The sequence below is a fragment of the Hylobates moloch genome, unplaced genomic scaffold, assembly GCF_009828535.3.
Source record: "Hylobates moloch isolate HMO894 unplaced genomic scaffold, HMol_V3 SCAFFOLD_17, whole genome shotgun sequence".
NCBI lineage: Eukaryota > Metazoa > Chordata > Mammalia > Primates > Hylobatidae > Hylobates > Hylobates moloch.
The window spans coordinates 29,070,654-29,097,368 of NW_026652292.1; the positions used below are offsets into that span (position 1 = coordinate 29,070,654).

Here is a 26,715-nt window from a genome sequence, read left to right on the forward strand (position 1 = left end):
TCCGTCTCAAAAAAAAAAAAAAAAAAAAATTAAAATTTAAAAAAAAATAAAGGCATAGATGAGCATCTGAATTTGAGTAAGACGTTCAGTAAGCCCAGCATATAAAGTGCAAGAGAACCAAGAAATAGTAAAAATAATGGAAATATTAAACACTTGTCACTTGTCAAGACCACTATAAACTTTAACTTACTTCTCTAGGCTAGGTAATTACCCATTTGCATTTGTTCAGCACCATGCGGTTTTCAAAGCACTCACATTTGCCAACACATTGGATCCCTACAACTTAGAGGCTGTTGGACAGAACACAAAAGTAGGCCCATTTTGCCCAGGAGAAAACTAAGGTTCTAAAATTCAAAATATTTATTCTAATTCTTTCAACTAGTCAAGGGCAAGGCTAGGAGTCAAGAACACAGCAGTCTTGCAGGTCCTGATCCAAAGCATCCCCCCATGTACATCCTTACTGCACCTAACACATACTCCCATTAAAGTTAGTAATTCAGAAGAGACAGGCAGGATAAATAAAGTTAATAATTCATTTTATTGAAATCATTTGCAAATCTGTCTTCTATGCAGACTGAATGCTCCCTAAAAGCAAAAAATTTTTCTTTGTGGCCGGGGGCACAGCGGCTCACACCTGTGATCCCAGCACTTTGGGAGGCCAGGAGTTCAAGACCAGTTTGGCCAACATGGTGAAACCCCGTCTTTACTAAAAGTACAAAAATTAGCTGGGCACGGTGGCATGTGCCTGTAATCCAAGCTACTTGGGAGGCTGAGACACAAGGATTGCTTGAACCCAGGAGGAGGAGGCTGCATGAGCCAAGATCATGCCACTGCACTCCAGTCTGGGTGACAGAGCAAGACTTGGTCTCAAAATATATATATATACAAATATTTAGATATAAATATATAAAAATATTTAGATATAAATATATACAAATATTTAGATATAAATATATAAAAATAATATATATTTACATATAAATATATAAAAATAATACATATATTTACATATAAATATATAAAAATAATATATATTTACATATAAATATATAAAAATAATATATATTTACATATAAATATATAAAAATAATATATATTTACATATAAATATATAAAAAATATATATTTACATATAAATATATAAAAAGTATATAAAAATAATATATATTTACATATAAATATTTAAAAATATATATTTACATATAAATTTAAAAAAATAATATATTTACATATAAATATATAAAAATATTATATATATTTACATATAAATATATAAAAATAATATATATTTACATATAAATATATAAAAATATTATATATATATAATATATATTTACACATGAATATATGAAAATAATATACATTTACATATAAATATATAAAAATATATTATTATATATAATAATATATATAAATATATATAAAATAAACATATAAATATAAAAAATATATATATTTTTTTCTTTGTAACCCCAGCATCTAGCAAAGGGATGAATGGCACAGAGAAGGTGTTCAATACTTGGATTAAACGGAACATATAAATACTAAATAATGTCTGATTTCATTTTAGCTACACAACATGGTATAGACAAAAATTAAATGGTATGCTCCATTCAGTGACTGAACTGAAATTGAACTTCTTAAGTGCTATTTCTGAGGTTATTTTGTTAATATGGTATAAACTGTTTAGCATTTCCATTTAAGAAACTGGAACTAGAAAATGAAACCAGAGTAAAAATAACCATTAGCAACTTTTACATACAGTTTCTTAATTTCTAATCTGTCCCAGAAGGTAGTGGTGGAATACAGTTTGCATAAATATTACCAATAAAAATAACTTTTACCTTAAAATTTTAACTCATAAGTTCCTACATGCAGTTCAGTATGCTAAAATTGTTCCTCTTCCTATTGAACTACAAGCGAAATTTTATTGCAATAAAAATTCCTATCAGAGAAAAAGATTTCTAAACCTCAACTAAGCACAAGCTTATAATTTTCAATACTGACTTATTTCAATGTTTCTCATTCTTATTTCATCATTGTTCCCTTAAGAAGTACTTCCAGATTTTTTCCTCATTACCTTCTCCTCCATGAAATTTTAATATGATGGAATATACATATTTGTTTGTACACTGTTAAGTGTGCCTTTTTATATACAAGAGGAGTAAGTTTTTTGTTTTTTTTTTTGAGACAGAGTCTCGCTCTGTTGCCCAGGCTGGAGTGCAGTGGTGCAATCTGGGCTCACTGCAAGCTCTGCCTCTCAGGTTCACGCCATTCTCCTGCCTCAGCCTCCCGAGTAGCTGGGACTACAGGAGCCCGCCACCACGCCCAGCTAATTTCTTTGTGTTTTTTTTTAGTAGAGACGGGCTTTCACCATGTTAGCCAGGATAGTCTCGATCTCCTGACCTCATGATCCACCCGCCTCAACTCCCAAAGTGCTGGGATTACAGGTGTGAGCCACCGCGCCCGGCCAAGAGTAAGATTCTTTCACTATCACACCCAGAACCAAGTTTCACTCCCTTGGCAATGGCATTACCACACTGGGAATACATAATTTACTTAATAAAGTCAGTAATCTACTTAACTAATAATAAAGTAAACGTATTAAGTAAATTTAATAAGTAAATTTGCTTTAATAAATAATATTAACTTACTTAATAAATTATGGTTTTTTTTTTTTTTTTGAGACAGAGTCTTGCTCTGTTGCCCAGGCTGGAGTGCAGTGGCATGATCTCGGCTCACTGCAACCTCCACCTCCTGGGTTCATGCGATTCTCCTGCCTCAGCCTCCCGAGTAGCTGGGATTTCAGGTGCTTACCACCCTGCCTGGCTAATTTTTGTATTTTTAGTAGAGATGGGGTTTCACCATGTTGGCCAGGCTGGTCACTAACTCCCTGCCTCAGGTAATCCCCCTTGCCTCAGCCTCCCAAAGTGCTGGGATTATAGGCATGAGCCACCACACCCGCCAGGGTTAGGTAAATTATGTATTCTTAATGTGAGTAATGTCATTGTACTGGGTGACTGCCAAATGCCAGCCTGAAATATATGACATCAAAAAATTATAGAACAGGCCAGGCGAGGTGGCTCATGTCTGTAATCCCAGCACTTTGGGAGGCCAACATGGGTGGATCACATAAGGTCATGAGTTTGAGACCAGTCTGGCCAACATGGCGAAACCCTGTCTCTACTAAAAATACAAAAAGTACCCCTGTGTGGTGGCGAGTGCCTGTAATCCAAGCTACTCAGAAGGTTGAGGCAGGAGCATCGCTTGAATCCAGGAGGCGGAGGTTGCACTGAGCACAGATCGCACCACTGCACTCCAGCCTGGGTAACAAAGCGAGACTGTCTCAGAAGAGAAAAAAAAAAAAAATTCTAGAACAGCAACATAATTTAGTTTTGTAGTTTACTATATGAGCTTTGACACACAGAACTAAAATGAATGAACTTGAAGACAGACATGTTCTTCAGTGAATTTGTACTTAGTAAAGGGCCTCTCACAGAGCATGTGCTCAGTAAACATTTGATGAATGGATGGAAACTGTTAGAATCCTAGATGTGTGGTAATCCTAGATTAGAAGCAGTTACGCTGCTTCTAAATGTCATTTAGCAAGATGAGAACCTGGAGACAGGCCACAGAAATGCGGACTTCGTATCTCAAATCACTTAAAATTCAACTCACGACAACCCTGGAAACCTGGAATTTTCTGTAGTTAATTTTCAGGAAGGAAAAAAAAAAAGATGAAAACCTTAAGCTAAAACAAACAGTTCCTGTTCGGTACTTTTTAACCTTCCTGATTCACTAAATGCTTCGAGTATCTAATGAGACCTCTGTTCTCTTTCACCAAGAAAACACACAACTGCAGAGTATTCACAAAGTTTCTCAGCTCTGTTCACTCCAATTTAAGAACTTCTCCATTAAAGGAATATGTAAACCAAATACAATGTATTAAGTTTAAAAATAAATTTTTTTGTTGTTGTTTAAAATATTATTCTTAAAAGTGACCAGAAACATCCTTTTTGGCAATACACTGTACTTTAATATTAGTTGTGTTTTTGCAGATGAGAGGTTTACCAAACAGGAAGAGAAACAGCCTATGTTCTAAATATATTTGTAATACCTAAGTCAAAAACCTCAAAATGTACTAGATTACATTGTAATACTGCACAATGCTACTGAAACAGGTTGCAGTCTTCCCTGCTTTGATAAGAGAAACCTAAAGCCAAAAACATCAATTTCAAAATGAAGCCAGGTTTCCACTTTTGGCACTTGTCAGGACACTTATTAAAAAGCAGCAGCATGGCCGGGCACAGTGGCTCGCGCCCAGCCCTTTGGGAAGGCGAGGCGGGCGGATCACTTGAGGCCAAGAGTTTGAGACCAGCCTGGCCAACATGGTGAAACCCCATCTCCACTAAAAATACAAAAATTAGCTGGGCATGGTGGCAGGCGCCCGTAGTCCTAGCTACTTGGGAGGCTGAGGCAGGAGAATCACTTCAACCCGGGAGGCGGAGTTGGAGTGGGCCAAGACGGTGCCATTGCACTTCAGCCTGGCGATAAGAGCAAGACTCCATCTCAAAAAAAAAAAAGGAGGAGGAGGACAAGCACTGTCTTTTTGTGCTGCTTCAAAGGGAGACTCACAACATGAAGATAAATCCTCTAAACAAAGACTACAGCATAGTTTGATACTATTTAATCTGATTAATAGCAGCAGAAAAGTTATGCTGTTGGGAGGGGGGAAGTTTGCAAAGACATAAAAAAGTGTACAGCCAAAAGTTTAACATTACGTAACAGAACAAGCATAATGCCTGATGCCTCCAGGGTCTTTTAAGATTTACATGTAAGATGATATAATAAAAGTGTATTTCTTTAAATATCAGAAAAATCCCCCAAATATTTCAAAACCTATCAAAATAACTTCAAAATACAATTCTTTTGTTTTGTCTTTTGAGACGGAGTTTCACTCTTGTCACCCAGGCTGGAGTACAGTAGCACAATCTTGGCTCACTTCTGCAACCTCAGCCTCTCAGGTTCAAGTGATTCTCCTGCCTCAGCCTCCCGAGTAGCTGGGATTACAGGTGCTCGCCACCATGTCTGGCTAATTTTTATATTTTTAGTAGAGACAGGGGTTCACCATGTTAGCCAGGCTTGTCTCGAACTCCTGACCTCAGGTGATCCATCCACCTCGACTTCCCAAAGTACTGGGATTACAGGCATGAGCCACCACACCCAGGCTTCAAAATACAATTCTAAAAGGTAATTCAAATGCTCCATACTAGAACTCTCAGGTAGTCCAAAATTAACAAATATCAAATATTAGTATAACTTACGAGATAAGTTAGTGAATATCTTGACCATATTGTAAAAGAATCCCAAAGCATTAAGAAGTAATTTCAACAGTATAAAATCTTGTCGAAAAGGTATAAGCAGACCAGGCATGGTGGCTCACACATGTAATCCCAGAACTTTGGTTGGCCAAGGCGGGAAGACTGCTTGAAGCCAGGAGTTCGAGACTGGGCAACATAGTGAGACCACGTCTCTACAAAAAAAAAAATTTTTTTTAATTAGCTGGGCATGATAGTGTGTGCCTATAGTCCCAGCTATTCAGGAGACTGAGGAGGGAGGATTGCTTGAGTTCAAGAGGTCGAGGTTGCAATGAGCCATGATCACACGACCACACTTCAGTCTGGAAGACAAAGCTGTCTCAAAAGAAAAAAAGTAAAATCAAATGGTTTAAGAACTTCAAAAGTAATTTTTGAGATCCTGTATATCTCATACTTGTGTTTAAACAACTGAAAAAAATAGATAAAAATTCACACCTTTAAAAAATATGAAGGAAATATCATTTGTATTAGAAACAACAAAAATTCATTAAAAACTCGAAGCCTTCGCCGGGCGCGGTGGCTCAAGCCTGTAATCCCAGCACTTTGGGAGGCCGAGGCGGGTGGATCACGAGGTCAGGAGATCGAGACCATCCTGGCTAACACGGTGAAACCCCGTCTCTACTAAAAAATACAAAAAAATTAGCCGGGCGTGTTGGTGGGCGCCTGTGGTCCCAGCTACTCGGGAGGCTGAGGCAGGAGAATGGCGTGAATCCAGGAGGTGGAGGTTGCGGTGAGCCGAGATCGCGCCACCGCACTCCAGCCTGGGGGACAGAGAAAGACTCCGTCTCAAAAAAAAAAAAAAAAAAAAAAAAATTCGAAGCCTTAATTATATTTTAAATTACTAAAACTCAGCACATCTGGAAATTCTGAATACTTGTTGAATGAATTTCTGATTTACAGATTTGATATGTGGAGATGGTGGACATCACCATACGTATAGAAAGGAAAACAATTTTTGTTAAGTTATACATCTTCATCACTATTATACTCCAAAGCAGTGACCTTGGGAACCTTATTCCAAAAATGGAACACATCTTTGGAGCCTGTGTAAAAGCCACACAAAAGTCAGTTCCGTCATTTTGGTTAATCTTAAGTATTTTACCCCATTATATATTATTTACCTCAAGTACTTATTTTTCAAGATATAGAGTTAAGTTATTGTATTACAGTTCTTGTCTACAAGCATTAGAAACATTAGTAACTGATTCTGGCTATCTTTAAAAAGCAACTTTACTGGAAAGCTGTTGAAACTCACAACACTGAAAGACGACTGGAAAATCAGACTGGAAAAAAACAGTGCCAACAGACCAGAGAAAGCAGCTCAAAGAACCATGCCAAAGAACAGTCTGATCCACACGCTGACATGACTCTGGAAAGGTCTCCAAAAAACCCTACAGCTCATTATTCTCTCAAGATCCAAAGCCCTGAAAGAAAACATACGACTGGACAAGTCTGGCTGCACAACAAAACAACAGGGGAATAACATGCTTCAAGAGTGCATCCTAGAGCTGGTCGCGGTAATCCCAACACTTTGGGAGGCTGAGGCGAGAGGATCACTTGAGGCCAGGAGTTCGAGGCTGCAGTGAGCTATGATCTCGCCACTGTACTCTAGCCTGGCGACAGAGCACAATCTGTCTTTAAAAAGAAAAAAAAAAAAAACAGGTGCGGTGGCTCATGCCTCTAATACCGGCACTTTGAGAGACTGAAGCAGGAGGATCACTTGAGGCCAGGAGTTCAAGACCAGCCTGAGCCATGTGGTGAAATCCCTGTCTTTATAAAAAAAAAATTTTTTTTTTAATTAGCTGGGCATGGTGGTGTGTGCCTGTGGTCCTAGCTCCTCGGGAAGCTGAGGCAGGAGGATCACTTTAGCCCAGGAGGTTGAGGCTGTAGTGAGCCAAGATCGCATCACTGCACTCCAGCCTGGGTGACAAAGAAAGACCCTGTCTCAAAAAAAGGCAACACACTATGGGGAAACCCTAAAGTAATACAAAACAAAGCAAAGATCTGGGGAGGAGTTAATAAATGTCCACAGCAGTACAATCAGAACCATCATATGGGATGACTATTTTTCCATTATACATGAAAACACTGAAGCTCAGAAGGCTTAAATTATATGTAAAAGCCAAAGAATACACTTTGGACAGGACTATAGAGTCTCTGCTTCTGCTATTCCATAGGCATACTCCAAATTATACTTGGCCACTGAAAATAATTAAATCTAACCTTAAAAGACTAAGATTTGCCACCAATGAAGACATTCAAACATATATGACACCAGTTATTTGTGGTAATCCTCAATAAAGCATCCTGAAAATATTCTATGGAAAGCACCTATGGAACAAACACACATACAGGGAAAGGAAAATACCTGGCACTTTTGCTGCCCCTCCCCCTCAAACACTGGGGCAATTAAAGAAATACTGCTAATTACTTGGCAATTGAATTTAGGTGTGAACTATCTGCCATCTTTACTGTGGTCTTTAAAGAGTTACTTAAATATTTATGCACTGATTCTCTGCCCAAGTGAGCATGAGAATCCTCTGAGGAGCCTAGGCATCTCTGTTTTATAAAAGCAAAAAAGAAATATCATTGGAAAAAAAAAAAAATCTGAAATGTGTACTTAAAGAAAAAAAAAATCAATCACAATGACTTTAGACTCACCCCAATAGGTAATCTGAAGCCAGACCATCTGCTTATTCAAAAACTGAACCTTCTGTACATCAAAAAGGAGAGACTTGACTGAGAATATGTCAAAGTAATTTTTTAAATATTATAGATTATAAACATGTTAAAAATAAATTGGTAAGACAATAAGAACAAATGACAACCTCACACGATATAGATGAATCTCACATTGAACAAAAAGCAGACACAAAGTACAAAAAACTAGGCAAAATTAATCTATGCTGAATTCTAATATTAAGCCAGTGGTTACCCCTGAGGAATGGGTAGTGACTGGAAAGATATTCAAGTGGAGGGCTAGGGCTTCTGTTTCTTGCTCTAGGTACTGATTTAACAAGTATATTCAGATAAGATTATTAGCTCACATATATAAAAGATTTCCACCATTAATGATTTGCTTAAATGCAAAGTTTAGCTTTTAAAGTTCTTAGGAGAATCCAGACATTAAAAAGATGAACGCTAAGTAAAAATCAGTTAAAGCAATGAGTTAGCATAAACGCCTTGGCTCAGGGTAAGAGAGCAATTCCTGCCTCCTAAAAAGAGTACTGTAAGTTAAAAATATGGTGGGGAGCCTCCCAAGGGAAAAACATACGAACAAATAAGTTGACAGAGCTGGTTATTAGAGTGTGAATACATGATGAGTTGGCTTGATGGCATGCACCTTGTAGTCCCAGCTACTCAGGGCGGATCGCTTGAGCCCAGGAGTTTGAGTGCAGCCTGGGCAACATCTTGAGAACTCCATCTCTTAAAAAAAAAAAAAAATTTTAAGATGTGATGAAAGGAAAAAAATATATAGGCTAATCCCTAAAAGCAATACAAAATCCCATACAAAAGCAATACAAAAACCCCTCAACTCTCTGGATTTGCCTAAAAAAAAAAAGAGAGAAAAAATTTCCCTATGTGGTTGAATTCAGGAAGAAATGCTCACAATAAGCTAGCAAGCATCTGGACCTTAGCCATGACTAGCAAAGTATAATGAGTGACTCCTGATGCAAAATAAACAGAACACATGGTTTCAATTACCTGCCAAAGAACTTTGAATTGTTTAAATTATGTGAGTACGGTTAAACTTCGACAAATTATTTAGATTATCTTCTTGAGAACCAATCACCGAAAAACAGCATGTTAATACGCTTCACCTTAAACATTTAGAGCAAGGGTGTCCAACCTTTTGGCTTCCCTGGGCCACACATAAAATACACTAACACTAGCAATAGCTGATGAGCTTTAAAAATATATATATTGCAAAAAAAAAAAAAATCTCATAATGTTTTAAGAAAGTTTACCAATTTATGTTGGGCCGCATTTAAAGCCATCCTGGGTCACATTTGGCCCGCGGGTTGGACAAGCTTGATTTAGAGTAACATGTATTTGAAAAAACAAATAGGTACTTCCTCACTATAATTTCTCAGTGTGACTCAGAACACCAAAAGCTTATTTTTTAGTTTTTTTTTTTTTTAGGTTTTTGTTTTCCACCGAGTTTTATCCACACGGAAAAGTCTCAAAAACTATAAACCAAAATGCTCACTCAGGAATATGTTTTAATTTTGCTTTTTTTTTTTGTAATTTCTAAAATGTCTATAATGATGTTATTTTTGTCCAAAAAGAAAAATGTTCATGGCCGGGCGTGGTGGCTCAAACCTGTAATCTCAGCACTTTGGGAGGCCGAGGCGAGTGGATCACTTGAGGTCAGGAGTTCAAAAGCAGCCTGACAAACATGGTGAAACCCCGTCTCTACTAAAAATACAAACATTAGCAGGGTGTGGTGGTGCATGCCTGTAATCCCACCTACTCGGGAGGCTGAGGCAGGAGAATCGCTTGAACCTGGGGAGAGGGAGGTTGCAGTGAGCCCAGATGGCGCCACTGCACTCCAGGCCTGGGCGACAGAGCAAGATTCCGTCTAAAAAAGGAAAAAAAAAGACAAATGTTTATAATCAAGATTTCCAATTTTGAAGGCTAAAGTTGAATATTTTCTAAAAATTACATTACTAGGACACTATACACCTAGCTTACTCTTTCATCCAAAGAACAAGGAACTGCACATACAGCCTGCTTTATCATCACAACTCAATAATTAAACAGGTACAGCAGCCCTTTCACAGCCAGAGGAACATCAACTTTTTTCAAGGTTACTGTTATTAAAACCTGAGAAATGGGAAACCAAGATGTGGCAGATGCCCTAGACGTATCTATCAAGCTAACCGTTAGTTCATTAGATTCCTAAATAAGAAAGGCCCATATAAACAGTCCATATAAAACTCGCCTATATCTAGTAAGTTTCAGTGACCAAGAAAGGTTATGTTGTTTTGTAAGACTTTTTTTTGGCCCACCTTCCTGAATTTGGAAAACTTTCTTAAAATCAGGCCTGGGCGCGGTGGCCCAAGCCTGTGATTTCAGCACTTTGGGAGGCCGAGGCGGGCGGATCACTAGGTCAAGAGATCGAGACCATCCTGGCCGACATGGTGAAACCCTGTCTCTACTAAAGACATGAAAATTGGCTGGGTATGGCGGCGTACGTCTGTAGTCCCGGCTACTCGGGAGACTGAGGCAGGAGAATCGCTTGAACCCGGGAGGCAGAGGTTGCAGTGAGTGGAGATCGCGCCACAGCACTCCAGCCTGGGCAACAGAGTGAGGCTCCGTCTCAAAAACAAAACAAAACAAAAATACAAAATTAGCCGGGCATGGTGGCGCATGCCTGTAATCTCAGTTACTCAAGAGGCTCAGGCAGGAGAATCGCTTGAAGCCGGGAGGCGGAAGTTTCGGTGAGCTGAAATCGCGACATTGCACTCCAGCCTGGGCAACAAAAGCGAAACTCCGTCTCCACATAAATAATCATTTTTGTAGGCAAATATAACAAATACAGCAAAACGTCATAGAATCTAGAAAGAGCATATATGCATATGTATCTATCACTTTTTCAACTTTTCTGTGTGTGAAAATTTTGGACACTGAAGTGAAAATAAACGCTTTCAAAGTCAGAATACAAAGAATTATCTATTGCAACTTCAACCCACCTGAAGCTTTGAGGCCTTTGATCAACTCACAAACCTACATTTCAAGCACTCGATGAAAAAGCCCTTTCTTAAGACGGCAAGGCTTTGAGATTCATCAACTGATAAAATATAAAAGCGATACTAAAAATAATCTCACCTAATGCAAGTTCACCTAGAAAGTCATTTACCAGGAGATTTCATGAGAATTTTGACTTAACTTTACTCAGTAAAAGAGCTTTTCCCTCTATTACCACTTCGCCTACGTTTTTCGTAATTCCCAACAGTAAGCTTTAACTGAAGAAGAAAAAAAATCCCCAGCAAGCAGATCCGGGCACCCCTTCCAGGTCCTAAAAACACCCAAGAGTTCGTGGCGCTGGTGGCTCCAGCTGTTTGTTTCCCGGGCAGTCTCTGGGTTGGATTTGCACCCTGGGGTCTACACGGGTTAAAAACGCGGAAAAAAGGCGACGAAGAAATACAAACTGCCAGGGTGTCGAGATGAAAGGAATGACTGTGAAAGGGGTAAGGAAAAATCCAAGCCATCTCTACGGGGAGGATCCGGAAAGCACCGGCCGCGCAGGGGGTCAGCCAACTCCGACACCGCTCGGGGTCAGCTGGGCGCCACCTGGCGCGGACTTCGGAGCGAGGGCAGGTGCGCGGGCCGGAAGCCTCGGGCGCTCACCTGGCACCTACCTGGCGCTCACCTGGCGCCCGGGCCCCGAGCCGCCGCCCCCCGCCCAGCCCGCCGCGCCCGCACCTCGCGGTCCTTGAGGCCCAGCAGGAGCACCTCCTCCATCAGGGTCAGCCGCGTTTCCTTGGAGTCGCCCTTGTCGTCGTCGTCCTGCTCGTCGCGGCGGCTCTGCGCGTCGTCCTCGCTGCTGCCGGCGCCGCCGCCCGCCGCCCGCTCCTTGTCGGCGGCGTTGCGGGAGGCCTCGGTGCGCCGCTGCACCAGGCCAGAGCTGCGCTGGGTCAGCGAGGTCATGGCTCCCGCCGAGGCGCCGAGCCGGGCCGAGAGGGTCGCGGGACCGACCGGGTCGCCCTCCTCCTCCCCGCGCGGCCTCCGACCCGGGTTTCCGTGTTAAATCCGGACGCCGGGGCGACGTCCGTCGGCAGCGGGGCCGGGGGCAGTCATGAGGAGACAGGTCAGGGCGAGGCGGGCTGGCCGGGCATCGGCGGAGCAGGAGAGGAGTGCCTTCCTGCCTGCGGCCGCAGCCCCCAAAACGCCCCGAGCTCCCAAGCGGAGGCGGCGGCGGCGCCTTTCCAATATGGCGGCCCCGGCTGACGTCACCGGAGGATGTGGCAGAGTCGGCGCGGGAGAGCTGGGCCGGGAGGCGCCGGAAGCGGCGGCCGGGGATCCGCTGCCACTGCCGCCTACACCCTTCCTGGCCCTCGGTGCTTGTCTTTTCCTTGGCGTTCCTGCGCCCCCTGACCCGCGGTCCTGCAGTCCTGCTCCCGTGACGTGCCCTCCCTCCATCCGTTCCCCGTTTCCCCTTCACTACCCAGGGCTGGAGCCTGAACCTAGCGGGGCCCCCCACGAATCGGAAGAGCCTGGGCCACGCGAAGGTGGACCCTACTCAGCCTCCAGCCGTGCCCTCCGCGCCCCAGACACCGCCGTCTTCGGAGGCGACTCCGCGGTCGTGTGGACGGGGTCCCATTTGGACTCCGGGGTCCGCAGGATCTGCAGGAAGGACTTTGCTCGCTGCTGCTGGGCGGGGAGGGGTACGCTCTCTGCTGGGACTCCCTAACCCTTTAGAAGGAGCAAGTGCGTCCAAATGGTTTGAAAGTGGACCTTTAGTGTTTTCCAGGAGTAAGAAGATAGAACAGTTGACCAGTTTTGTTTGTAAAACTTCTTTCCTTGCCTCGGACTTGTGCTATAAAGTGACCAGGGCGTAGTGAGTGCAGTTAGTACCGCACACGTTAGCACGCTCGACCTTAACGATCTTTTTATAGAGACAATAAAACTGCAGCGTTTCATGCCACGTCTTTGTACGCATCGGATCTCTCTCCGTGTAGTTACTAGGTGAAATCCTCTTGGCGTGCGCAAATTACGTTAAAAGAATAGCTGTCAAACCTGAGACAGGCGTTGGAGGAGTAGAGGGTGGCGCTTGTAAGTGAAACATTTAACAAGGAATGGTGTTGTGTGCCATCCTGTATTAAAATAAACAATGTATGGACAGAGTGGAACAACAGCAAAGCAAAAAATAAAAATTAAAAAAAAAAAGTGATCATGGGCTGTGGCTAAAGAGTGGTTTAGATGGGTTCTTCTCTTTCCACAAATCCATTATCTAGAACTCCTGCTGCCTACTATCCCATGCCCTGGAAAGTGGCAGTGCTAAATGAGGGGAAGAGAGGGTCCAAGGGGAGCACCAAGTAGAGCTTCCCTTTTTCCCACCTGTCTGGGCGAAGGTCGATTTCACCTCAACCAGTTTCTCCCATTCACACCCCCTTTTTTTTTTTTTTTTTGAGACGGAGTCTTGCTCTGTTGCCCAGGCTGGGGTGCAGTGGCGCAATCTCGGCTCACTGCAAGCTCTGCCTCCCAGGTTCACACCATTCTCCTGCCTCAGCCTCCTGAGTAGCTGGGACTACAGGCGCCCACCACCACGCCTGGCTAATTTTTTGCATTTTTAGTGGAGACGGGGTTTCAGCGTGTTAGCCAGGATGGTCTCGATCACCTGACCTTGTGATCCGCCTGCCTCGGCCTCCCAAAGTGCTGGGATTACAGGCGTGAGCCACCGCGCCCAGCCCACACCCTCTTTGGACTTTTTTTCTTCATCTTTTCTGATTTTACCAAATGTTGTAGCTTGAAATGTTTCTTTGTAAAATAAATGTAATTAATTTATTATTTGAAAAAAGTTAATCAGGAGTAGTGGCCCACATCTGTAGTCCTAGGTCTTCGGGAGGCTGAGGCAGGAGAACCGCTTGAGCCCAGAATTTGAGGCTGCCATGAGGGTGATCGTGCCACTGCACACCAGCCTGGGAGAAAGAGCAAGACCCTGTCTCAAAAAAAAAAAATTGGCTGGGCGCGGTGTCTCACGCCTGTAATCCTAGCACTTTGGGAGGCGGAGGCGGACGGATCAGGAGGTCAGGAGATCGAGACCATCCTGGCTACACGGTGAAACCCCGTCCCGGGCGTGGTGGCGGGCTCCTGTAGTCCCAGCTACTCGGGAGGCTGAGGCAGGAGAATGGCGTGAACCCCGGAGGTGGAGCTTGCAGTGAGCAGAGATCAGGCCACTGCACTCCAGCCTGGGCAACAGAGCGAGACTCCTCTCAAAAAAAAAAAAAATTACTTGACTAATATAGTCAAGTATGTAGTTCAAAGAGTACAAAGACGCGTGTAGTGAAAATTTCCCTCCCAGCTCTGCCCCGTTCACCCAGTTGTTCTGCTTTCTCTCCTGAAGGTTTTAATGCCAACAAATCCTCTGAAACTCCTCCCCTCAAAATGTGAAGCCTAACTTCCCTCCCCCTGAGTGTGGGCCAGACTTAGTGACTCTCTTGAAATGAATAGAATGTGGCCAACATGACTGACTGTGTGTCACTTCTCAGATTAGGTTGTAAAAGTCTATGCAGCTTCTTTTCCTCCCCAGCTGCCCCCCGCCCCCCATCATGATGGGTGGGGGTGGAGGGCAGCTGGGGAAAAAGTGAGGGAGGAAGGAAGGAGATATTTTAAAAACAGGAAGGGGAAGAAAGGATATTTTAGCAACAGGAAGGAAAAAAGAAGGCATTTTAGGAACGAGAATATTCCTAGTTACAGCAATGAGTGTTTCTTGTTTTAATTTTTATTTATTTATTTATTTTTGAGACAGAGTCTCACTCTGTCGCCCAGGCTGGAGTGCGGTGGCGTGATCTTGGCTCACTGCAACCTCCACCTCCTGGTTCAAGCAATTCCCCTGCCTCAGCCTCCCGAGTAGCTGGGATTACAGGCACGTGCCACCACGCCCAGCTAATTTTTTTTTCTTTTTGAGACGGAGTTTTGTTGCCCAGGCTGGAGTGCAATGGCGCAATCTCGGCTCACCACAACCTCTGCCTCCCAGGTTCAAGTGATTCTCCTGCCTCAGCCTCCCGAGTAGCTGGGATAACAGGCGTGTGTCACCACGCCCGGATAATTTTGTATTTTTAGTAGAGACGGGGTCTCTCCATGTTGGTCAGGCTGGTCTTGAACTCCTGACCTCAGGTGATCTGCCCGCCTCGGCCTCCCAAAGTGCTGGGATTACAGGCATGAGCCACCGTGCCTGGCACGCCCAGCTAATTTTTTTGTATTTTTAGTAGAGACGGGGTTTCACCATGTTGGCCAGACTGGTCTCAAACTCCTGACCTCAGGCAATCCACCAGCCTTGGCCTCCCAAAGTGCTGGGATTACAGGCATGAGCCACCGCGCCCGGCCATGATTGTTTGTTTATTGCCTGCTGAGATGTGCCAGGCACGGTGTCCAGTAACCCCCACCAGGACCCTGCAGGTTAGGTGCTGCTGCTATGCTGACCAACTCCACATGGACTGCAACCATCTCATGCAGTGCGGTCTGGCAGCACCTCCATGTCTACCTACAAGTGTGGGGGAGTAAGCACTTGAAGCAGGTGGATAACAGGACCCCTTTCTTTCCTCACATGGACTGTTCTGAGATCGTTTATACAACTTCTCAGTAGCATTTAGCTCCAGCAAGCTCAACGACCCCTTCACTCCTCACTCCCCTCCACTAGCTCCTGCTCCCAGCTGTTGCACTCCCTAATAAAGCACAAAAGCCTTTGTCTTAGGCCCTGCTTCCTAGGGAACACAGATTAAGATGCCCATTTTACCTACGAAGAAACAGTTCAGAGAAGTTAAGTAATCTGCCCAACTTAACACTTCTCGAAAATCGCAGACCTGGATTAGAACCCTGGTCCTTAATTCAGTCATCAAACAAGTATATTTCTACATGTTTGCTGCATGCCAGGCATTGTCATAAGCAATAAAGATACAATACTAAGCCAAAAGAGACATAGCCATAGTTTTCATGAAACTGACAGTTTAATGAAGGGCACAGATATTAAGCAAATCCTGATGCTAATTAATGCATAAATTTAGAAATGCTTTCAAAGAAGGAATACAGTCCTATGAGACCATGTACTGTCATATATGTGAGAAACCTAAGTTTTTATCTGGGACTCAAAGCTGCTCTGAAGAAGTCATAAGCCAAAGAATGAACTGAAGTTAACCAAGTTGGAGGTAAAGGACATTCCTGAGAGGAAATATGCAAAGGCCCTGTAGCAAAAGATAGATCATGGGATGGAGGAGAACCAAGTAGAACAGTTTTTACCTGGGCTGAGGGAGGGAGTGATGGCAAAAGCAATAGTTACAGACAAGGTCCAAATCATACAGTGCTGTCCATTTTAAGGCCATTTTAAGATTTGGGTCTTTTTTTTTTAGACAGGGTCTTGCTGTGTTGCCCAGGCTGGAGTGCAGTGGCGCAATTTTGGCTCTGCCTCCTGGGTTCAAGTGATCCTCCCACCTCAGCCTCCCAAGTAGCTGAGACTACAGGTGCATGCCACTACACCCTGCTGATTTTTGGGGTTTTTTTGTTTTTTTGGTTTTTTTGTAGAAACAGGGTTTCACCATGTTGCCCAGGTCTTGAACTCCTGGGCTCAAGCGATCCACCCCCCTTGGCCTCCCAAAGTGCAGGGATTACAGGTGTGAGCCATCGTGCCTGGCCAAAAGCTGGTCTTTATCCAACCAAACCCAATGGGAAGCTATCAAGGGTACTTTTAAATGCCCTCTGTGGGGGAAGAGGGGATGGGTGGGTGGGAGATGTTACCAGATTTGCATTTTGAAAAGCTTGCAGGATATACCCAAGGCATGGATATAGGATACAGAAGCAGCTCATTTTTGCAGTAGTCTTGCAGAACCTGATAGTAAGTTCGACCACGATGGTGGAAGAAGAGAAGGTGGTAAGTGAATGTATGCAAGAGATAGTAAGTTAAACTGACACAACTCAATGAAAGACTGACTATGGAGTGTTGGGGCATAAAGGAGCAGAGTTGTCAAGGATTACTCCCACTTCTGGCTTGTGTAGGAGAGGATGATATAGGGATCGCTGGGCAATGACCAAGTTTGCATGAGTTTATCTCAGTTGAGCTTTTAAGAAGTATATAAAACTTCCAAGAGAATTTGTTGTGTAGGTAGTTCTATGTACAGAGTCTTTCTAGGTTTTTTTGTTGTTGTTTTTTGGTTTTGTTTTTGCTTTGAGACGGAGTCTTGCTCTGTCGCCATGCTAGAGTGCAGTGGCACAATCTTGGCTCGCTGCAACCTTTGTCTCCCGGGTTCAAGTGATTCTCCTGCCTCAGCCTCCTGAGTAGCTGGGACTACAAGTGCGTGCCACCACGCCCAGCTAATTTTTGTATTTTTAGTAGAGATGGGATTTCACCATGTTGGCCAGGATGGTCTCAATCTCTTGACCTTGTGATCCACCTGCCTTGGCCTCCCAAAGTGCTGGGAATCCAGGTGTGAGCCATCGCACCCGGCCCAGAGTCTTTCTGTTTTATCCCAATAAAAATTTCAAAACGCCTAGAAAATGAAAAGCACCAGAAGAAAACTATGGGTAAATTCTTTTATAATCAAGGAGAGAGGAAGCCTTTATTATCATGACTCAAAATCTGATTTTTAAAAATTTGAAATAAATTCACAGGAATTGCAAAATTAGTGCAGAGAGAGCTTGTCTACCCTTAGTTTACCCCAGTAGTAACATGTAACTATAGCACACTATCAAAACCAGGAAATTAATATTGGTATGATCCACAGACATTATTCAGATTTCATGGGTTTTATGTGCATTGATTTATGTGTGTGTCATTCTATGCAATTTTACCACACGTAGATTTGTGTAAATACCACTGCAATCAACGTATAAAAATAAGCCAGGCAAGGTGGCGCACAACTGTAATTCCAGCACTTTGGGAGGCTGAAGCAGGAAGATTGCTTGAGCCCAGGAGTTGGAGACCAGCCTGGTCAACATAGAGAGACCCCGTCCCTACAAACTTTTTAAAAAAAATTAGCCAGGCATGGTGGCAATGGCTGTAGTCCCAGCTACCTGGACGGCTGAGGCAGGAAGATCACTTGAGCCCAGGAATTTGAGGCTACAGTGAGCTCTGACTTGCCACTGCTCTCCAGCCTAGGTCACAGAATAATATCCTGTCTCTAAAAAACATAATTAATAAACAAATAAAAAAGATATAAAATTGCTCCATCATCACAAAGATCCCTCATGTTGCCCCTTTACAGTCATGGCAGCTCCAGCCCCTCCCCCGACTCTATCTCCGACTCCTGGCAACCACTACTTTGTTCTCCATCTATAATTTTGTCATTTGAGAATGTTATATAAATGGAATCATACATTATGAAGCCTTTTGAGATTTGCTTTTTTCACTCTGCATAATTCCCTTGAGATCCAGCCAAATTGCATACATCAATAGTTTGTTCCTTTTTATTGCTGAGTGGTAATTCATGGTACTCAGGTACCATATTTGTTTAACCATGGATCCATTGAAGGACTTTCCGGTTGTTTCCAATTTGGGGCTATCACAAATAAAACTGCTATGAATGTTCATGTACATGTTTTTATTTGTTTTTTGTTTTTGTTGTTGTTGTTTTGAGACTGAGTCTTGCTCTGTCACTCAGGCTGGAGTGCAGTGGCACGATCTCAGCTCACTGCACCCTCCGCGCCCCGGGTTCAAGCAATTCTCTTGCCTCAGCCTCCCGAGTAGCTAGGATTACAGGCACGTTCCACCATGCCTGGCTAATTTTTGTATTTTTAGTAGAGATGGGGTTTCACCATGTTGACCAGGCTGGTCTCGAACTCCTGACCTCAAGTGATTCGCCAACTCAGGCTCCCAAAGTGCTGGGATTACAGGCGTGAGCCACTGCACCCGGCCTATGTTTTTATTTGGATGTAGTTTTCATTTCTCTGAGATGAACACCCAGGAGTGCAATTGGATCATATGGTAAGTATATGTGTTTAGTTTGTTTGTTTGTTTGTTTTAAGAAACTGAGATCCAGTCTGTCCCTGGATCTAAAACAGAGAAAAAAAGGAAACTGGGAAATTGTTTTCCAGAGTGGCTGCATCATTTTACATTTCCACACTAGCTTTATTCTGAAACACAGCAGCATTATTGAACTAACTAGCAAATCTTCAGAGGCTTTCAACAATCTTCTTTTTAAAAAAATCTGCTGCAAAGATTTATTAAGCATGTACTATATTCCAGAGAAGGCTATAAATGTTTTCAGGTTGCTATGGTTTGAATATTTGTGCCTCCAAAACTCATGTTGAAATGTAAGCCCCAGTGTAGTAGCATTGAGAGGTACGGCTTTTAAGAGGTGATTGGGTCATGATGGTTCTGCCCTCATGAATGGATTAATCCATTTACAGATTAATGGATTAATGGGTTATCATGGGAGTGGGACTGGTGACTGTAACAAGGGGAAGAGAGACCTAAGCTAGGAGTACTGTAATTAGCCCATTTCATGAAAAAAGAAACAGGCACGGAAAGATTCAAGATTCTGCCCAGGGTTACACAGCCTGGCTCCGGAGTCCATGTTCTTAACAAGGACCTGATAATAACTTCATGATTTTAGGGCCAAAACAACTACACAATGTGGTCCTTGTGGTAAAAGACATAAAAGTCTGAGGCAAACACAAAGTTTCAAAGACTGAATTTTATTTTATTTTTGAGTAAGTAATAAATTCATGTACTTCAAAATCAAAACAGATAAAAGGCCTATACAGAGAAGTTCTACATTGGCCCATGTCCATTGACTGTAGCCATAATTTTAAGATAGTCCCATGATTCTCATCCCCGGCATTTGCATTTTCCTCTAGCCCCTTATTCCTGAGTGTGGGCAGAACTTCTGTCTTGCTTTTAACTAACAGAATGTGGCAAAAGGTGAAAGAATGTTGCAGATGTAATTAAGGCCCCTAATAGGTGGGGCACGGTGGCTTTCGCCTGTAATCCCAGCACTTTGGGAGGCCAAGCCTGGCGGATCACGAGGCAGGAGATTGAGACCATCCTGGCTAACACAGTGAAACCCCATCTCTACTAAAAATACAAAAAATTAGCTGGGCGTGGTGGCGGGCGCCTGTAGTCCCAGCTACTAGGGAGGCTGAGGCAGGAGAATGGCGTGAACGTGGGAGGCAGAGCTTGCAGTGAGCTGAGATCAGCCACTGCACTCCAGCCTGGGTGACAGAGCGAGACTCCGTCTAAAAAAAAAAAAAAAAGGCCCCTAATAAATTCACGTTGAGTTCATCAAAAGAGAAACTCTCCTGGGTGCTATAGTTTGAATGTTTGTCCCCTTCAAGTCTCATGTTGAAAATTTGGTTTCTGGCTGGGCACGGTGGCTCACCCCTATAATCCCAGCACTTTGGGAGGCTGAGGTGGGCAGATTACTTGAGCCCAGGGGTTCAAGACCAGCCTGGGCAACATGGCGAAACCCTGTCTCTGCCAAAAAATCGAAAAATTAGTGAGGCATGGTGGTGTGTGCCTGTAGTTCCAGCTACTTGGGAGGCTGAGATGGGAGGATCACCTGAGCTCAGGGACATCAAGGTTGCAGTGAGCCATAATCATTCCACTGCAGTCCACTCCAGCCTGGGCAACAGAGTGAGATCCTGTCTCAAAAAAAAAAAAAAAGAAAAAAGAAAAGAAATTTGAAATTTGATCCTCAATGTTGGAGGTGGGGCCTAAGGCTCTCTGTGTTGGGGGCAGAGCAAGTGAGTTCTCGTTCTGTTAGTGCCCTTGAGACCTGGTTGTTAAAAACAGCCTGACACCTCCCCTCTCACTTGCTCTTGCTTCCTCTCTCACCACGTGATTTCTGCAGACACCAACTCCCCTTTGCCTTCCACTATGAATGGAAGCAGCCTGAAGACCTCATCAGATGTGCGGTCTTCCTGCCAGCAGAATCAGTCATGAGCCAAATAAAACTTTTTTCTTTATAAATTACCCAGTCTCAGGTGTTCCCTTATAGCAACACAAAATGAACTAAGACATTAAATGAGCCTGACATAATGAGCCTGACATAATCAGGTGGACCCTTAAAAGAGGCTCTAACCCTTCCCTAACAAGGGAGACTTGAGTCAGCTGAGATACTCTTCTGATGGCCTTCAAGAAGAAAACAGCCATGTGTGAACTGCCTATGGAGAAAGGTGGCCTCTAAGAGCTAATGGTCTCGTCTTGTAATCACAAGCATCCGAAATCTGCCAACCACGTGATTAGCTTGGAAGAAAACCCTTAGGTCAAGATGAGAGTGTAACCCAGCCAACACCTTGATTACAACCTCCTGAGACCCTAAGCAGAGGGCCCAATAAGCCATGCCAAACTCTGTCCTGTGGAAGTGAGATCATAAACATATGTTGTTTTAAGCCACTAAACTTACAGTAATTTGTTATGCCACAAATACAGATAAATTGAAAATAAAAAGATGGTAAAAAACAGCAGCCACGGCCGGGCGCGGTGGCTCACGCTTGTAATCCCAGCACTTTGGGAGGCCGAGGCGGGCGGATCACGAGGTCAGGAGATCGAGACCACGGTGAAACCCCGTCTCTACTAAAAATACAAAAAAAAAATTAGCCGGGCGTGGTGGCGGGCGCCTGTAGTCCCAGCTACTCGGAGAGGCTGAGGCAGGAGAATGGTGTGAACCCGGGAGGTGGAACTTGCAGTGAGCCGAGATTGCGCCACTGCACTCCAGCCTGGGCGACAGAGCGAGACTCTGTCTCAAAAAAAAAAAAAAAAAAAAACAGCAGCCACAAAATACCTGGAGTGACTATACTAATATCAAACAAAATAGACTTTAAAACAACAAAAAATAGTTAAGAGAAATACACGCGCACATTATGGTTTTTTGTTTGTTTGTTTGTTTTTTGAGATGGAGTCACTCTTGCCCAGGCTGGAGTGCAGTAGTGTGATCTGGGCTCACTGCAAGCTCCGCCTCCCAGGTTCACGCCATTCTCCTGTCTCAGCCTCCCGAGTAGCTGGGACTACAGGCACCCACCACCACACCTGGCTAATTTTTTGTATTTTTAGTAGAGACGGGGTTTCACTGTGTTAGCCAGGATGGTCTTGATCTCCTGACCTCGTGATCCACCCACCTCGGCCTCCCAAAGTGCTAGGATTACAAGTGTGAGCCACCGCGCCCAGCCTCACATTATGTTCAATTGGTTTTGAACAAAGGTACCAAGACAATTGAATGGGGGAAAGAATAGTCTTTGCAACAAACAGGTCAGGAAGAACTATTTATCCACATACAAAAGAATAAAGTTGAATACCTACCTCATACTATATACAAAAATTGACTCAAAATGGATCAAAGATCTAAATGTAAGGGTTAAAAATATAAAACACACAGAAGAAAACAGGTGTAAATCTGCATGATCTTGAATTAGCTATGGTTTCTTTTCTTTCGTTCTTTCTTTCTTTCTCTCTTTCTTTCTTTCTTTTTCTTTTTCTTTTGTTGTTGTTGTTGTTGAGATAGAGCCTCGTTCTGCCACCCAAGCTAGAGTGCAGTGACGTGATCTCGGCTTGCTGCAACCTCCTTCTCCCAGGTTCAAGTGATTCTTGTGCCTCAGCCTCCTGAGTAGCTGGGATTACAGGCACGTGCCGCTACACCTGGCTAATTTTTGTATTTTTAGTAGAGACAGGGGTTTCGCTATGTTGACCAGGCTGGTCTCAAACTCCTGACCTCAAGTGATCCACCCACCTCAGCCTCCCAAAGTGCTGGGATTACAGATATGAGCCACTGCACCTGGCCTAGCTATGGTTTCTTAGATATGACACTAAAAACACAAGCAACAGGAGAAAAAAAGAGATAAATCTGACATCATTAAAAGAACTCCATCAAGGCCAGACGTAGTGGCTCACGCCTGTAATCCCAGCACTTTGGGAGGCCAAGGCGGGTAGATCACGAGGTCAGGAGGTCAAGACCAGCCTGGCCAAGATGGTAAAACCCAGTCTTTACTAAAACTACAAAAATAAGCTGGGTGTGGTGGTGGGAGCCTGTAATCCCAGCTACTCAGGAGGCTGAGGCAGAGAATTGCTTGAACCCGGGAGGCGGAGGTGGCAGTGAGCCAAGATCACGCCATTGCATTCCAGCCTGGGCGACAGAGTGAGACTCCGTCTCAAAACAAACAAACAAACAAACAAAAAAAAACTCCATCAAGAAAATGTACTTTAGGGCCAGGTGCAGTGGCTCACACCTGTAATCCCAGCACTTTGGGAGGCCAAGGCAGGCGGATCACTAGAGGTCAGGGGTTTGAGACCAGCCTGGCCAAAATGGTGAAACCCCATGCCTACTGTAAATACAAAAAGTAGCTGGGCATGGTGGTACACGCCTGTAATCCCAGCTATTCAGGAGGCTGAGGCAGGAGAATCGCTTGAACCCGGGAGGTGGAGGTTGCAGTGAGCCAAGACTGTGCCATTGCACTCCAGCCTGGGCAACAGAGCACGACTCTTGTCTCAAAAAAAAAAAAAAAAAAAAAAAAAGGAAGAAAGAAAATGTACTTCAAAGGATATCCTCAAGAAAAAGAAAAAGCCCATGTAATGGCAAAAACTTTATAAGTCATATGTTTGATAAAGGACTTTGTTATGGTTTGCATGTTTGTCCACTCCAAATCCCATGTTGAAATTTGATTCCCAGTGTTGGAGGTGGGGCCTGGTGGGAGGCCATTGGATCACAGGGGGCCGATCCCTCACAAATGGTTTAGCACCATTCCCTAGGTGATAAGTGTGTTCCTGCTCACTTAGTTCATGAGAGATATGTTGTTTAAAAAAGTCTGGGGCCTCCCCCTTCTTCCTCTACTGCTCCCACTTGCACCGTGATACTTTGGCTACCCCCTTCACCTTCCACCATGATTGTAAGCTTCCTGAGGTCCTCGCCAAAAGTCCAGCAGATGTTGGTGCCATGCTTGTACAGCCTGCGGAACTCTGAGCCAGTAAAACCTCTTTTCTTTATAAATTACCCAGCCTCAGGTATTTCCTTTCTTCCTTTTCTTTTTCTTTTTGTTTTGTTTTGTTTTGAGACAGGGGCTTGCTTTGTTGCCTAGGCTGGAGTGCAGAGGCACAATCTCAGCTCACTGCAGCCTCTACCTCCTAGGCTAAACCTACCCTCCCACCTTAGCCTCCTAAGTAGCTGGGATTACAGGCGTGAGCCATCACGCCCAGCCTGTATTTTAGGTATTTCTTTATAGCAGTGCAAAAAATGGCCTAATACAGATTTGAATCTGTAATATATAAAGAGCTCTCACAGGCTGGGTAAGGTGTCTGTTATCTCAACACTTTGTGACGCTGGGGTGGAAGGATTGCTTAAGCTCAGGAGTTCCAGACCAGCCTAGGCAACATAGTGAAACCCCATCTCTGCAAAAAATACAAAGAGGAAACAAACTTCAATGAAATAAAATAAAAAAGAAAAGGATTGGGAGCTATTGCCTTCTCCAGGAGACCCAGACCTACCACCTTCAGTGAAGACCCTGGCCTTGAAGTCAGGCAGCATCTCTTCCCCCTAAAAACAGGAAGCCATCAAAAAGGGGGGGTGAAGTGGGGTGCAGTGGCTCACGCCTGTAATCCTAGCACTTTGGGAGTCTGAGGCAGGTGGATCACTTGAGCCCAGGAGTTCGAGACCAGCCTGGGCAACATGGCAAAACCCCGTCTCTACAAAAAATACAAAAATTAGCTGGACATAGTCGTGTGTGCCTGTAATCCCAGCTACTTGGGAGGCTGAGGTGGGAGGATCATCAGAGCCCAGGAGGTGGAGGCTGCAGTGAGCAAATGCCACTGCATTCCAGCCTGGGCAACAGAGTGAGACCGAGTCCCTGTCTCAAAAAAAAGAGAGAACTCCCACAATTCGATAATATAAACACAACTCAATTTAAAAGTAGGTACTGAAAGTTGTAAAGCATTAATGATTTATTTATTTATTTATTTTTAGACAGAGTCTCACTCTGTCACCCAGGCTGGAGTGCAGTGGCGCGATCTCAGCTCACTGCAAACTCCACATCCAGAGTTCAAGCAATTCTTCTGCCTCGGCCTCCCGAGTAGCTGGGACTACAGGCGTGCACCACCACGCCCCTGGCTAATTTTTGTACTTTTAGTAAAGGCAGGGTTTCACCATATTGGCCAGGCTGGTCTCAAACTCCTGACCTTGTGATCCACCTGCCTCAGCCTCCCAAAGTGCCGGGATTACAGGTATGAGCCACCATGCCCGGCCAATTTTTTTTTTTTTTTTTTTTTTTTGAGTCTTGTTCTTTTGCCCAGGCTGGAGTGCTGTGGTGCACTCTTGGCTCACTGCAACCTTCACCTCCCAGGTTCAAGCAATTCTTTTGCCTCAGCCTCCTGAGTAGCTGGGATTACAGGCATGCACTGCCACACCCAGCTAATTTTTGTATTTTTAGGAGAGAGGGGTTTTTTGCCATGTTGGTCAGGCTAGTCTCGAACTCCTGGCCTCAATCTGCCAGCCTGGGCCTCCCAAAGTTCTGGGATTACATACCTGAGCCACTGTGCCTGGCCCTGTTGAAGGAAATTAAAGACACAGATAAATGGAAAGACATTAGATGTTTATAGATTGGAAAAATTAATATTGTTAAAATATCCATAATACCCAAAGTGATCTACAGATTCAATACAATCTTTATCCAAGTCCCAACATAATTGTTTATAGAAATGGAAAAAACAATTCTAAAATTCATATGGAGCCAAAAGTATGTCTCAAAAAACCCCAAATAGCCAAAGCAATCCTGAACATGAAGAAAAAAGCTGGAGGTATCACACTTTCTGATTTCAAGTATATTACAAAGCTACAGTAATTAAAACAGTATGGTACTGACATAAAAACAGACATAAACCAATAACAAAGAGAGTCCAAAAATAAATCTGTGCATTTATGGTCAACTGATCTTTATCAAGGGTGCCAAGAACACACAATAGAGATAGGATGGTATTTTCAATAAATGTTGTTGGGAAAAACTAGATAATCACATGGAAAAAATTAAATTAGACCTGTATCTCACACCATATACAAAAATCAACTCAAAATGAATTAAAGACTTAGGAACTGAATTCTATACTTTATAGGGGTGAATCACATGGTATGTAAATTACATTTTAATCTATTATTAACAATAATTATGCATCTTTGGATTAGGTTTGGTTAGGAGTATGTCCCAAGATAATATATTATTGAGAAAAAAAGATTTAGACTAAAAATATACTTTCTGTAATATGTGCTTTTCATTTTTAGGTTATAACGTTTTGAACAAGATTTGCTCATAGGGAGGTAAAAAAACAAACATACTTTCAGGATAATAAGCTATACGTTTTTAGCCAATAAGTTTGTACAATGATTTAAAATTTGAGAGAAATACAGAACATGATGTTTTTATTTACCTTCATTGAACATTATAGAGAGGAAACGAATATCAAAGGAATACACAGACTAGATAAACTATAAAAATTATCGTTTACATAGCAGTCTGTCACACAAATTCCAGAATTATATAGTTTAAGGAACCCTCAAGAGATCAAACAGTTCACAACTCTGAAACTTTTCTAACTGCCTATTCATTATTCCTAGAAATCTGGAGACAAGATTTCATGATTTTACTAGGTAAATTTTAAGTCTTTCTACCATGATCATCAAGAAATCTTCTAGGCTGAGCACAGTGG

The 26,715-nt window shown here is 43.2% G+C and overlaps 1 protein-coding gene across 1 annotated transcript in view; it reads right to left on the reverse strand.

The window, feature by feature from the left end:
• Nucleotides 1–12,317, reverse strand: part of GOLPH3 (golgi phosphoprotein 3) — a 59,482-nt gene extending 47,165 nt beyond the window's left edge. The window contains exon 1 of the mRNA XM_032135868.2: nucleotides 11,808–12,317. Coding sequence (XP_031991759.1) covers nucleotides 11,808–12,032 — 225 coding nt within the window. The 5' untranslated portion in view covers nucleotides 12,033–12,317. The remainder of the gene's footprint in view (nucleotides 1–11,807) is intronic.
• Between the last annotated feature and the right edge of the window lie 14,398 nt (nucleotides 12,318–26,715).